This window comes from Talpa europaea (genome assembly GCF_964194135.1).
Source record: "Talpa europaea genome assembly, chromosome: 16".
Taxonomy (NCBI): Eukaryota; Metazoa; Chordata; class Mammalia; order Eulipotyphla; family Talpidae; genus Talpa; species Talpa europaea.
The window spans coordinates 6,228,063-6,242,491 of NC_140084.1; the positions used below are offsets into that span (position 1 = coordinate 6,228,063).

The following is a 14,429-nucleotide window of genomic DNA, read 5'->3' on the forward strand; positions in this document are numbered from 1 at the left end:
TGGAAGGATAAAGGTATGTTGGAGTGGCACATGTTCTGCTCTTTTATTATTTATGGAACCTATAAAACATAGGTGGGACATCATGGAACTCTTACATACAATTACACCTATAGACAGTTTTACATATAGACAGTTTGACCTTTTCATGTTTTTTAACAGAATTTTCCCAACTGTTATGTGTAGCTATTCCATTTAAAAAAAAAAGTTCTGTGTTCAGATAAGTTTGGGAAACACTATTCTAGAATGATCCTGTTTTGTTTGTTTTTTTAACTACTTCTGTCTCAGAAAGGGATGTTGATATAATGGGCATAAAGTGATGAAGCAGGAAATCTCTTCTGAGGTTGGCCTTCAGACAGGAGGTGAGGTAATAAGATCTGTAGACTGTCTTTACTTAGCTCAGAACTGATTTGGTAGGAGTAGAAGTTACTAGTTCAGTGCTAAAAAAAAAAAATGTGTGCTGCATTTTGACAGAGGATCTTTCATTCTTGGCTAAATCTCTTATCAGCTACCACTCTGCTCTGATAATTTCATTATCTGAGGCTGAATAGGTGGCTCTCTTATTCAGTTCAAAATTATTTCTCTTATTTACATATACATGCAGTGTTTACGTGCTACTGTTGTAAGCACTTTACAAATACTGGAAACTGAGATACAGAGTTAAGTAATTTGCCTCAGGTTATACTGCCTAGGCAGTTTCCCTCCTAGAGCCTGCTTTTCATTTGAAGTATTATTGGTTCACTTCACTTGACATGATTGTTTTTTAAACTTATGCTAATATTGGGGAAATTTTTCTTTTAAAGATTTATTTATGTATGTGTAGAAGAACTGGAATGTAGGCCAGAGTGGGGGCGGGGGTTGTCACTAGGGACAAATTTTTGTTTTTTTAAGGTTAATGTTGATGTGTGTTCGGTCTACTCATATAGAATATTTACCTCAATGTTCATTAGGGAAATGCCATCAAAGATGTCTGTCTACAGAGATTTCGAGGTTAGGTTGACAATTATATTAACAGTATCAATACTAGAAATAGGAAGTATAATTTTTACCTTTTAAAAAATCTATAAAAACTCTTAAGCATCAGGGAACTAGTGTATAGCTGAATCAGCCAGTGACTTCAAACACATTGCCCAAAATGTGAACCCCTTGCTTTCAGATGAACACTCTATAGTTGAAAACAAATTACACTTTAGAATTTTAATTAGTAAAAGAAAAATCTTTTAACGAAGAGTTTATATTTATATGATGAAAAAAATTTTTTTTTCCAAAGATGCTTTTTACTTATTTCTTAATTCCCCTCTGGACTAGAGACAATGTTACTTCCTTTTTTTTTTTTTTTTTCTTTTTTACTCTGAGGGAAATATAGAATTAAATTGCTTAGGGGCTACAGAGAAAATGGTTTTAGGTTCTTCTATCTGTTGACTTGTGCCATCCAAATCGTTTATAAATACTGGATGAATATTCTTGTTATTGGCAGATCCCATTCTCCTACTTAAGTCAGATTTTAGAAAATTTATGCTTCAATCATCCAAGGTTTTAAAGAGGTGAGAACTATCGCATCACGTGTGAATGTATGGTTTATCAGAGGACAGTTCCAAATACATTTTTAACATGAACTTTAAGAGCATGGTATTTTCTTCAGCAAAGGAAATCGGGAACAGTTTAACTATGTAATTTGCACGACTTTAAACTGTGCTATGATTTAAATTTTAATATTTGTATAGATCTTCAGTGATTTTCCTATTTAAAGTACAAGTTTTTTAATTCAGGGATGGTGGCTTCTAGTTTGATGTTAGCAACGCGCGATCCTAACGTCAGCAAAAAATGACCTGAAAGAAAGTATTGATTCCATGTCTGATTTTATATTTAAGCAGCCAATGGCAAATGTCCTCAAAATGGAATCAGATGTTTGTAACTTAATACTTAAGAAAAATGATGAGTGCATGTTTTTTACTTTTAAGTATTCTCGGTGCTGCCTGGCTTAAGACAGAAACTGATGTAAAAATAAATGACTGCCTGCATAATTTATGTAATGTCCTGCTCCTGATCCTGTTTGTATTGATTTTTCTAAAAGGCTTTTGTGGCCACAGGAACCAATCTGTCTCTCCAGTTTTTTCCGGCCAGCTGGCAGGGAGAACAGCGACAAACACCTAGCCGGGAATATGTCGACTTAGAAAGAGAAGCAGGCAAGGTAGGAAGCATTTTCTTTGCAATTTGAAATACTGTGCATTGTTTCATTATGGATTATCTGATTTGCATAAAGAGCACAAGAGTCTATTTGGTAAAGGAGGTCACAGGTCTGATTATACAGGTATATTATTATATTTGTTTGCATTCCATAATAAATAAAAATGTTGCACAATTTAAAAAATCCTCCAAGTTTTTATATCATTCTATTACTAATTTAATGTATGTAATATTCACAATGGAAAGTTCTAGTCCTTTAAAGAGAGTAGCTTGCTTTCTTACATGTAACATTCAAAACTTAATTCGTTTAAAAGTGTTGACAAAAAAAATTTATTTTTTTTTTACTAAAATGTGTGTGACTACAGTACTGTTAAATGAAATTAAAAGAAAAATGGGAAAAGTCTCTGTGGGCTTAAAATTTAATAATATTTAGAAACAGTTCATGGGTAACTTTCTACTATTAATGCAGCAAATTTAATTTTGGGGAAAACAATGTGAAAACTAACATGGAAATTTTGTGTTGAGGAAAAGTTTCTGGGAAAACAAATGCATTAATTTCATGTTGTAAATAAAATTTTCATGTTGTAAGTTTAGATTGAAGATATGAAAAATGTAGGTGGAAATGTTTAAATTGGAGCCTTATTACAGCTGAGTTATATGTTTTATATGATTTTGGTAAAATTTTAATGAATAATATATTGGATTGGTTCATCTTTCAATGTAGATGTTTTTACTTCTTCACTTCTTGAAGTAAGATAGAGAATTTTTTTATATGCTTTATTTTATACTTAATATTTCTCCTGTTTTCTTCACGGTGTATTTTCATACCTGATTTTGCCAACTTGCTAATTTTTCTAAATGTTGTCACAATAGCATAACCTATCACTTTATTTAGAAAGCATAACATGCATTTAAACACCCTTCGGAGGAACTTGAAAGATTTTTGTATTAGGCTGTGTACACACACACATCACAGTGAAGAGTTTTTTTGTTTTCTTTAGTTTTATACAGTAAAGTTGATTTATTTTAATGGATGACAAACCAACTAATCTTTGGATTGGGAGATGGAAAATAAAGATTAAAGAATTTAAAAAATGAGTAATACGTAATTTGCTTCCCTATCTATTAACTTTTTTTGCTTGAAAGATTAAAAGCAAATGTTCCGGATTTTATTATTTGGTAATCCTTATATGTAAAGGAAAAGTTGGGAAATCATTGTAGGATTATTGCTTTTTTTTGCTTGGTGCATGAATGTGTGACTAAATGAAGAAAAATTTTTTTCCTTGTCCAAAATCTTTTCTTAAAGTTTATTTAACATGGTTCCTCAGATACTAAAGACATAAACTAAAAAATTCCTTTCCTCTTGGTTTTTATGCTAAACTATCTTAAACCATCACAATTGATATCTCCGTATTATGGGGGTCTTCCAGTATTTAATAATTAATAAATAGGTATTAACTCTGCTGCAAAGTATGTTTGCTTGAATTAATTTAATATTTGTTTGCTGGATTGAAGAGTACATTATTCTTGGCTTAAGCCATTGAGATACTGTCAGGTATATGAGCAACAAAAATGTTGACTGACTTATAGAATTTAGAGGATATGTTTTTAGGAAAAGTGAGCTATTGGGGAACTTATATTTTATTCATATTTGTTTTATAAGTTTTTTCTGTAAAGGATCAGGTAGTAAGTAGTTTACGTTTTGCAGGCATATGATCTGACGCAATTTTTCAGCTCTTCTGTTCTAGTGTGAAATAAATCATAAGCACCATATATGCAGTTGAGTGTGACTATGTTCCAAGAATAGCAGAAATCAATGTCTTTCCCTCAGATTTAAATCTTTGTTTATATGTAGATCATGTATTTCTCAAGTACAGCTCTGTCAATCCCGATACTACACCAATAGGACCTAGAAGAAAAGAACACTTTTAAGGCCCAAAAAAAAGCTAGTATATTGCTTCGTATCACTGGGATAAAGTACACCAGTGTGTTTAGAGAAAAGGGACTGACTTAAGTTTTCTCCATTATTGAGCATAAGCTTTAGGATCTTTTATTTTTCTTCCTCATTTTTTATGTATGTCTTTTTAATAGCTAGTTGCTTTTATTTCTGTCCCCACAGGACTAGAACTAGAAGCAAAGAAAATTACAGGAATTTCCCCAGATGTTAATTATTTGCCTCCACTCTTTATATTGATCCCAAATCACTGTCTCTTCCACATACTCTCAACCTAGGTACTTACCTCCTAATACATCTTAGTTCTCTTCCCATTCATACCCAATTTTGAGAAACTAGTGATTAAGACTTTGAAGTTAGGATTAATTGAGCTGAATACTGTATTCATATACTACTGCATTTACTGCTGTGTTAATTTGGGCAATTTATTTAACCTTTATGGTCCTCGGTTGTAAAATGAGATTAATGCATAGCTCCCAGTTCAATACCTGACAGTTATTCAGAATGGATATCTTCAGAAGATCTTTGTTGAGTATCTTTTTATGTATACCAAGCAATGTACTAGACAGTTGAGCTACAATCCTGCCATATTGTTTTGTGGAAGGATTCGAGAAGTAGACAATATAGATAATAAGTATTGTTATGTTACAAAGTGGTAATCACTCTGGAAAAAAAGGGAAAAGTAGAGTAAAATAAAGCTGTTCCATGAACAGGATTATTTGCTGTTTTAACTGGAATGGTCTGGGTAAAGGTGGTCATTCTTGAGTTGAGACCCAAGGAAAGTTAGGTATTGGGAGGTGGGGTGGAGGATGATGCTCCAGACAGGAGACATTCTGAGTAAAATGGAGTATTTTGGGTTTTTGAGCAGATGAATAAGATCAGCCTTAGGTTTTGGGTTACCCTTAAGTTTAGAGGACAGTAATGAAGCAGGGAGACCAATTGGCTTTTGTGTAACTTTTTTTTTTTTAAGATTTATTTATTTATGCATACAAGAGCTGGGGTACAGGCCAGAGATGCGGGGGGCAGGGCTGTGAGAGGACTCACCAGAGACAGAGTGGGGAACAGAGGAACAGAACAGGCAGATTGACCAAAATACACTGCTGAGGGGAGTAGTGGGTGAGACAGGAGAGGTCTGCTGCACCATGTGGGTTGCTCCCCCGCTGGGAACTGCTTCATAGTGCTGTGCTTTAATCCCTTGCGCCACCAGGGAGGCCTGGCTTTTGTGTAAACTTTGGTGAGAGATTAAAGTAGTGGAGATTGTGAGAAATAGCCATAGTTTGATCCAATAAGATTTGCTTAGGGATTGGGTGTGGGCTGTGAGAGTAAAGAATGCCTCCAACATATTTAGCCAGAGCAACTGGGAGTATGGGATTGCTGTCATATGAGATGGGGAAAGCTGTGGGTGGAGTAATTTTGAGGAGCAATTTAAGACATGTGAGTGTGTGGTGGTAGCTTGTTACTACAGCTTCTGTTTTCTCAATACCCACCCTTCTTAAGTTATGGCACTGCTTTTTCCACAAATAATACTTAAGTCTGCTTATCTTAAGAGTTCAAGGGCATTTTCAAAAAAGATCAACTTTATTAAAGTATAGTTTTACATAAAATAAAATGTACCCATTTTTAGCAAATATATGTGTACCCATGTAAATATCATCCACAATGCAGGTAACCCCAGAAGTTTCCTCATCTCCTTTTACAGAATCTGTAAATCTGACTTGGTTAGATGGTGGTGGGAGCAGGGTCTCGCAGGAGATGGCAGTCAGACTGTTAGCTAGGGTTATGCATTCTCTGAAGACTTGACAGAAGCTGTACAGTCCCTTTCCAAGCTCACTCATCTGACTATTGATTGGTGACTTCAGTTCCTAATTATGTATTTTTCTTCACAGAGAAAAGAGTAAAGCCACCCTCCTTCCTTTTTACGACCTATTCTACAGTCGCCTGTGTCTTACTCTATTCATTAGAAGGAGTCACTGAGTCTAGCCCACACTCAACAGGGAGGGGAGGATATATTTATGCATAAGTGTGTGAATACCAGGAGGCTAGGATCATTGGGGCCGTTTTAGAGACTGGCTACCACAATATTCACTTAAAATTAGTGAATTCAAAAAAATTAGAATGCTAATAAGAAACATGAGCTCCATAAATCTCTTCGATTGGAAATATGGCTTTTAGATTTAAGAAAATGGGTTCAGGGAAATCTTCTTTTATTCATTCTCTCTGCCTTTGTGAATATTTTCAAATCAAGGGTCTTTAAGGAAGATCTGTTAATGGATATGTGACCATGAATAAATACTTTAAGGTCAAGTCAAGGACTTTTAAAGTTTGTGTTACAAATACATTTCAAACTTTTGGACTCAGGTTTTTAGTGAGTTGTCTACGTTGACATCTAATAAGGGTCTTTCTTAGAAAAAGTTTAAATAATACAGTGTAGAGGAAAGAGCTGTGAGTCAAAAGATTGTCATAACTTTTTCTTACCTGTAAATGGGAATCACAATGTCGGCCATATTTATATACCTCATGTGAAGGTTAAACTAGGAACCAGGGCTTCCCTGGTGACATAAGGGGTTGAGACACAGCCAGCCTATGGGGCAATCTGCAGCCCCTGCAGTTGGATCCCCCCAGCCGGCCAGGGAGCAAAACCCACATGGTGCAGCAGACCTCTCCTGGCTTGCCCGCTGCTCCCCTCAGCAGTGTATTTCAGTCAATCTGCCTGTTCTGTTCCCCACTCTGTCTCTGGTGAATCCTCTCACCATCCACACCTCTGGCCTGTACCCTAGTTCTTGTATGCACGAATAAATAAATCTTAAAAAAAATAAAATAAACTAGGAACCAGAGTATGTAGGAAATATCTTTTAAATTATAAGGTTCTGTCCAAAATTAGACTATTTGATGATTTTCTACGGTGAGATTATAGATAACTTCATCATCCAGTTTTAGTGCTATAGGGTACCTTTGGTCAGCTTCATTTCAGGTAGCTATACAGTGTTGGAACACCACATCTTTCCCAAGGGGCCATCCTGGTGTATTAGAAACCCTGACATCCCAGATGTTTTTAATTCTTCCTTCATTTAAATTGCTTTCCTCTAGGGCCTCCCCAGTGGCGCAGTGGTTGAGCGCTGGGTTGAGAAGCTGCCCGCAGTCTCTGCAGCGCTGGTTCAATCCACGGCCACCGGGCGAGGGTCCCACATGGCGCGCAGACCTTTCCTGCTGCCCGCTGCTCCCCTCAGCAGTGTACTTTGTCATTCTGCCTGTTCTGTTCTCTGCTCTGGCTCTGGTGAATTCTCTCACCCTCCCGCGCTTCTGACTGTACCTAGTGCTTGTATAAATGAATGAATAAATAAATAAACCTTTAAAAATAAATAAATTGCTTTCCTCTAATTTAGCTGGTAGAAGACAAGGAAAGCAACTGGTCAGAATTTAAATCATTCTTGCCTTAAATTTTTGTAGCCCAAACAACTCCAGTTCCCTTGCTCTTTCCTCTTAGAACTGATTTTCAATACTGTTTATTTCAAACAAATGCCAATGATTATGGCTCACCATACATTATTGGTCTTCATTGGTCAGATTAATGTTTTTGCATGCATTTTGTGTGTCATAAAGCTTACAAGATCCTAGTTTGTGAGCATAAAGAAAAAGGGTGTGAAAAATATTTTATGAACTAAAGAATGAACTTTACAGTGCTACTGTTTGTTTGCTATTATTTCTATGGCGATTGAATACAGTGTCTAGTTTGATTACATTGGCCCCAGAAAAAGGGATTGAATTGTTTACAGTAGTTGAATTTCTATTTACAATTTATGATTTTAAATTGATAGAAATAATAGTAGTGGATATTGAAAAGTAGTTATAAAGTATATAATTAGAATAAGTACTTTTGAAAGTTCCATGTAATTTTTCTTCCTTTTTTTTTTTTTAAAGATTTATTTTTATTTATGCATACAAGAACTGGGGTGTAGGCCAGAGGTGTGGGGGAGAAGGGGTGAGAGGCTTCACCAGAGACAGAGTGGGGAGCAGAACAGGTGGAGCTACTGAAGTACACTGCTGAGGGGAGCAGCAGGCAAGACAGGAGAGGTCTGTTGGGCCATGTGGGTTAGCTCCCTGGCCGGGGATTGAATTCATGCTGCAGTTTCGAGATAGCTTCACAGTGCTGAGACTTAACCCCTTGTGCCACCACGAAGGCCTCCCATGTAATTTTTTTTCCTGAACTTTTATAAAACGTTAAACAAAAGTTTTTATTACTTTCATAGCATAACACAGCAAAATAAAATTTAATAACATTTGATTTAATGTATGAGGACAGACTGCTTTAAATGGCTTCTCCACAGTTCTATGACTTTGTTTCTTCTGGAGTATTTTGCTTACTTGCCTGCAGAATCTTTGTCCCAAAATAAATATTATGTCTGTTTATATACTATCCACAATTTGGCAGGGTATAGAGGACTCTGTGATGTTAGCTTTGAGAAATCCCTATTCAAGCTCAACAAGTTCTTTTTCCTTAGACAACCCAGTCACTCCAAATAAAAGATAGCTGTGGTAAAACTTTGGAATGTGATTTTCCCCTAGAGAAATTGAGGCAACTTTAGCTTGGTAGATCTAGATTTTAAGTATTTTAATTCAACTAAAATATGAAGAATATTTTGTAGGGTTTGTTTATCAGCAGTTTAGTACATGAAATAAGTCATGTTTTTTAAATATATTTTAAGTAAATGATATTTTATTTATTTTCTGTTTAAAGATTTATTTATTTATACAAGAGCTGGGGTATAGGCCAGAGGTGTGGGAGGGTGAGAGAATTCACCAGAGACAGAGTGGGGAGCAGAACAGGCAGACAGACTGAAAGCACTGCTGAGGGGAGCAGAGGGCCAGGCAGGAGAGGTCTCCCGTGCCATGTGAGATGCTCCCAGGCTGGTGGGGAATCAAACCCGTGCTGCAGAGACTGTGGACAGCTTCACAGCGGTGCTCGCAATGCGCTGCTCTCAACCCACTGTGCCACCGGGGAGGCCCTGATTATATTTTAATAGCCGAATAGTAATACTTAGAACAGGGAGCCTTATGCATATATTTTGAAAGAAGCTATTTTATTACAATTATTTTTAAGTCTCCGACTGTTGACTGACTTCATGAATAATAAAGTTTAAAATTTAAGATGTCATACTATCATCCAATTGGAGTTACATTAATTTTCTATGGTAAATGTACCTTTGAAGTATTTGAAAATTGTGTGCTCTTTTTTCTTTTGCTTGAATTGTATATTTTACCTGGATTTACCTTTTAGTATAAGGTGAAATTTCATTTGTGGCCTCATCTGAACTACATATTCTAGGTTAAAGAAGGTAGAAATAATGTCTGAGAGGAACTTCCTTAATTCTTCTCTCCTTGCTTCTGTTTCCTACCCCAATATTTTTTATTGATTAATTGAAATACTACAAGGATAAAAATTGTTGAAATGTTATCAACTGAAGGGATTGATTTTTGATAAGGGCTGCGATCTTCTAGTTCAGTTCTTTGCATTTTTCTCTTGTAATTGATTTTTTGGATCAGTGTTGCTGAAGTATAATACAACAGAATTCACCTATCTTTGGACAGCTTTCCTGCACATCTTACAAAAAATTGGTGGATACTTTTTTATCTGACATTTAAAAAAAAATCTGTATCTTTCTGATCTTACTGCTATTAACCATGAAAGAATAGGAAAATTAAAATTAAGTAAATCCCTTTGTATATAGAGGAAAGCAACAAAATGATTATCAATGTTAATTTTTAAAATAATAAAGAGGAGAAATATGGACATGGCTGCACTTAGTGAACAGACACAGTTAGTGTTCCTCCAGAATATAGGAAGCCTTTGCAGGTTAATCAAGGAAAAACAGTAGTCATACTGTACAGGTGATAGTCATGAAAAATATTTTTCTCATATCAGAAAGCCTTTGGCATACTAGTGAAAGCAGGTTTGGGGGGAAAGAAAGTTTATTAACTGCCTCTGAATAGAGGACTCCCTTTTCTATAGTGTACTTTTACTCCCCTGTTTAAGAATTACAGTAGCAAATACTTCTGTAGCCCTGGCTATGTGCCAGTTAGGTTTTAATGGAAACATAGAAAACACACTGATACATTTATGATTTCCATTTTACTGGTAAGAAAACATTTGTAAATTTTAATGCCATTTAGGGCTCAGAGACCCTATTTCTTTGATATCACTTCTTTGATCCTTAGTTTTCTGTAGAGGATTAGAGGCCACAGACTTAGTTAACATTCTTTATCTTATATATAGTGATATGGTTAGGGAATTAAATTATTGCTGTCTTTTTGTGAACGTATACACTATAAACAGTTGGAAACTATTTTTATCATCAGTGTTTTAGTTTAGGCTGACCCTCTCAAATTGGTGTGTATTTGCAACCATTAACTTAAAATAACACTTAAAATGTACTTTCTGGTGGTAAAACAATGCTTTTAGGATTCTGTTATTCTACAGTGCTGTACTATATGTCCTGAGAAAGTAAAAGCCGAATCTGGGAATGGAAGTGTTTAATCTCACTTGTACGATAGTGTTTTAAATAATAAGCCCTTCAAAGAAACCTTAGTTTTTTTGACAGTATTGCTTCTTATTCCTGCTAGTTTTTCAGTCCTGTCTTGCCATCCTTTTGCTATCCAGAACATTCTTAGTTAACTATTTCTGTGCCACTTAATTATTTAAATTGTGAGAAAATTCATGTAACAAAATTTACTTTCTTACCCATTTAAAGTATATATAATTCAGTGGGTTTTTTTTTTTAATTATATTTACAATGTGATCTTCACCAACACTCTAATTTCAGAACATTTTCGGTTCTGAAATCTGCAAGCCAGTTACTTGATAGGTGATCACCACTACCAGATACTGTGCTAGAGGATTTACATCCTCATTAACCCTATTAACCTTGCATTATATAGTGCTTTTTTTTATTTGCTTTTAAGAATACATTTAGTGCTAGCTTGATTTTACAGCTGAGTAAACTGAGAACCAGAGAGGTTAAATAAAATCTTCAGGAGTCAAAATCTGTTACCTACATAGAACCAGGATTCAGACTGAGGTCTTTTTTACCCCAGAATGTATATGCTTTTTACAATTACCACACTAATCATTAGGTGAGTTGCCTGAAACTCCATATACCACCTTCCAAAACCTTACATTTAAGTTATTTTGGCCTATCAAGTTACTCTTCCCATTCAAGCCAATAACAATTAATATTTCAGTATGCTCTTTGTAGTCCTTATTTTGATGACTTCAGAATAACCTTTAATATTTTTCTTTTTAATCTTTATCTTAACCTGAATTGTTTCTCTAATTCACTGTGTCAATAATGTTTATGGTGATTGTTGAACTGCTGGAAAAGTAGTCATTATCAATTGTTTTGTGTTAATATTATGTTAATAATTTGGTCAAATCAACTATAATATTTTTAAAAATAATTCTTAGTTAACTCAGGAATGGATTATAATAAATAGCGTCTGCCTTTTTTTATTTCATTACTTTTTTGTCTTAAGAAACAAAGACTTTCATAATGTAATTTTGTATGCTTTTCACTTGAAGTTATATCTCCTAGGTCAGAACATGTTCAGGATTCTCTTAGACATACACTGTTTACTATGAATCATAGAAGGAACATGACAAAATTAATCTGATTTTGGGGAGAGGGGAAGTAGTCATATGATGTAGTCTAAAGTCATGGTAAAGAGTTCATGGTATTTTTGTTCTAGATGCTCTGGATTTAACGATGAAGTTGACTATCCAGTCTGTTCTTTAGGAAATAGTCTATTTTCATATACACTGAAATATTTGGAAAACATTAATAGTGCAATTTGTTAATGCAACTGTGGTTTACGTGAATGTAGTCAGGAGTTCTGGATGCTAGCTGTTACCATTTAATAGCTGTGTGTACATCTGAAAATGAATCATTTTAATGTCTCTCAGTTTTATTTTTTTATAGATTTATTTATTTATGCATTCAAGATCTGGGGTGCAGGCCAGAGATGCGGGGGGTGAGAGGACTCACCAGAGACAGAGTGGGGAACAGAACAGGCATATTGAAGTACTCTGCTGAGGGGAGCAGCAGGTGAGACAGGAGAGGTCTGCTGCGCCATGTGGGTTGATCCCTGGCAGGCTGGGGATCAAACTTGTGCTGCAGAGGCTGTGGATAGCTTCATAGTGTGGTGCTTAACCCCTTGCGCCACCACGGAGGCCCTCAGTTTTAATTTCTTGTTTTAAAATTTTCTTATTGAATGGTTGTAACAGTCAAATAGGACTGGAGAAACTTTGAAAGTTGTAAAGCATTTATATAAACTTAAGGTAGTAATGCTAAATGTGTGTGAAAGATATTTGAAGAAATGACAGGAGCTAAGAAATGAGTTAAGAAATGACAGGAGCAGGGCCTCCCTGGTGGCGCAGGGGTTAAGACACAACCTATGAAGCTATCCACAGCCACTGCAGCAGTTCGATCCACAGCCAGGGAGCTACCTACATGGTGCAGCAGACCTCTCCTGACTCAGGCATGTTGCTCCCCTCAGCAGTGTATTTCAGTCAGTCTGCCTGTTCTGCTCCCCTCTCTGTCTCTGGTGAACTCTCTCACCCCCAGCACCTCTGGCCCCCAGTTCTTGTATGCATAAGTAAATAAATCTTTTTTAAAAAAAGAAGAAAGAAAAGAAATGACAGGAGCAGTGTGAAACTGCTTTGCGGTGGGTTAGGGGCTTCTTTCAGTAATTTCAAAGGAGAGGCATGGAGTTGCAGAGATTCCAGAAATAGCTTCAGAGTTCTCAACAGTGTTCAAGTGGTTTGTGATATTTAGACTACTTTAGAAACAATTTTTTTTTATATCGTGAGTAAGCCAGCAGGTTTTTAATAGACCGCCACAAAGAAAAATTTTATGTAAGAATATAAATCACATTACACATTAACCAAATTTTAGATTAGACTACAAATGTTTTCTATTTAACGAAGCCTTGTATATCTGACTATACATGTAAATGATATGATTGACTCACAGAAGGATTAGCTTTCACGCAACAATCAGTGTTTCTAGGTGGAGCATTCTTCTGAAAAATGATGTCTAGTGAAAATTTACAACACATGACATCAGATTTGTTGGCACTGTACAGGGTATATTTCAGTATGCTTTTTGGATTTTAAAATGTACCACAATGTGATTTTTGTTGTCAGAATGCCTCATCAGATGTCCCAGATTGAGCTAGTTCTACATTTTTTACTTTTTTACATTAAATCACTGTAGAAGCTATTCTTACACTTACATGCTACCCAGTTATTATAATTCAGAGGTAAGTGAGTTGAATGACCGTGGTGATTACCTAATAGGTGATTAGCCTGTTGAACCAGGAGCATGTGGCTAGAACAGGATGAGTTAATAAAGTATCTCCGAAAGAATCTGTTAAATAGACTACAGAAATGGTTATAACTAAAAAGCAGGGTACATACTTCTTAGTGGAAAATCTTTCTGTCCTGGGAGCCCATGGCATTCCAATGTTTCTCTGCCGATTCATTGGTGGAAAAGACTTCATTGTCTGAAAAAAAAAGTCTTCTTTCCCTTGGAAAGTAATTACTGTGTAAAATTAATTAGTAGAAATGTGTGTGTAAGCAGTCAAGTTTCTGTGATGCTCTATATGTTTCATAAATTTTTCAAACATTGATTTAACTAATTTTTCCTGTAGCCTATGAAATGGCATTATTTAGCCCTGGCTTTGTATGCTGAGGAATCTGAGACTTACTAGCAAACTTAATAATTTGTCTCAGACTCACACAGAATTTTTTTTTAAGATTTATTTATTTATGCATACAAGAAGTGGGGTACAGTCCAGAGATGCGGAGGGTGAGAGGATTCACCAGAGACAGAGTGGGGAACAGAACAGACAGATTGACTGAAATACACTGCTGAGGGGAGCAGTTGGCGCAACAGGAGAGGTCTGCTGTGCCATGTGAGTAGCTCCCTGGCTGCCAGGGATCGAACTCGTCACACAGAATTTAAACCCAGGTTTTATCTGATTCCAAAGTACATTTTGTTTTCTTTCTTCCTATGAGATCTTAGGATTAAGCATAGCAATAATACTCTTTTTCCTTTAAAAATAATTACAGCTGGGCCTCCCTGGTGGCTCAGCGGTTGAGCGTTGGGTTGCGAAGCTGCCCGCAGCCTCTGCGGTGCCGGTTCGATCCCCGGCTGCTCCCCGCCACCTGAGGAGGGTCCCACATGGCGCGCAGACCTCTCCTGCCGCCCGCTGCTCCCCTCAGCAGTGTACTTCGGTC

At 36.1% G+C, this 14,429-nt stretch overlaps 1 protein-coding gene across 6 annotated transcripts in view; it reads left to right on the plus strand.

The window, feature by feature from the left end:
- CBFB (core-binding factor subunit beta) overlaps positions 1 to 14,429 on the plus strand; it is a gene marked incomplete at both ends in the record, with an annotated part of 41,074 nt that overhangs the window by 2,347 nt on the left and 24,298 nt on the right. For 4 of the 6 annotated variants that reach the window (XM_084257580.1, XM_084257581.1, XM_084257583.1 and 1 more), the window contains one exon: positions 2,072 to 2,188. The exons of the other annotated variants lie outside the window; for them this stretch is intronic. In XM_084257580.1, the coding sequence (XP_084113706.1) occupies positions 2,072 to 2,188 (117 nt within the window). The remainder of the gene's footprint in view (positions 1 to 2,071; positions 2,189 to 14,429) is intronic. 6 annotated transcript variants of the gene reach the window in all.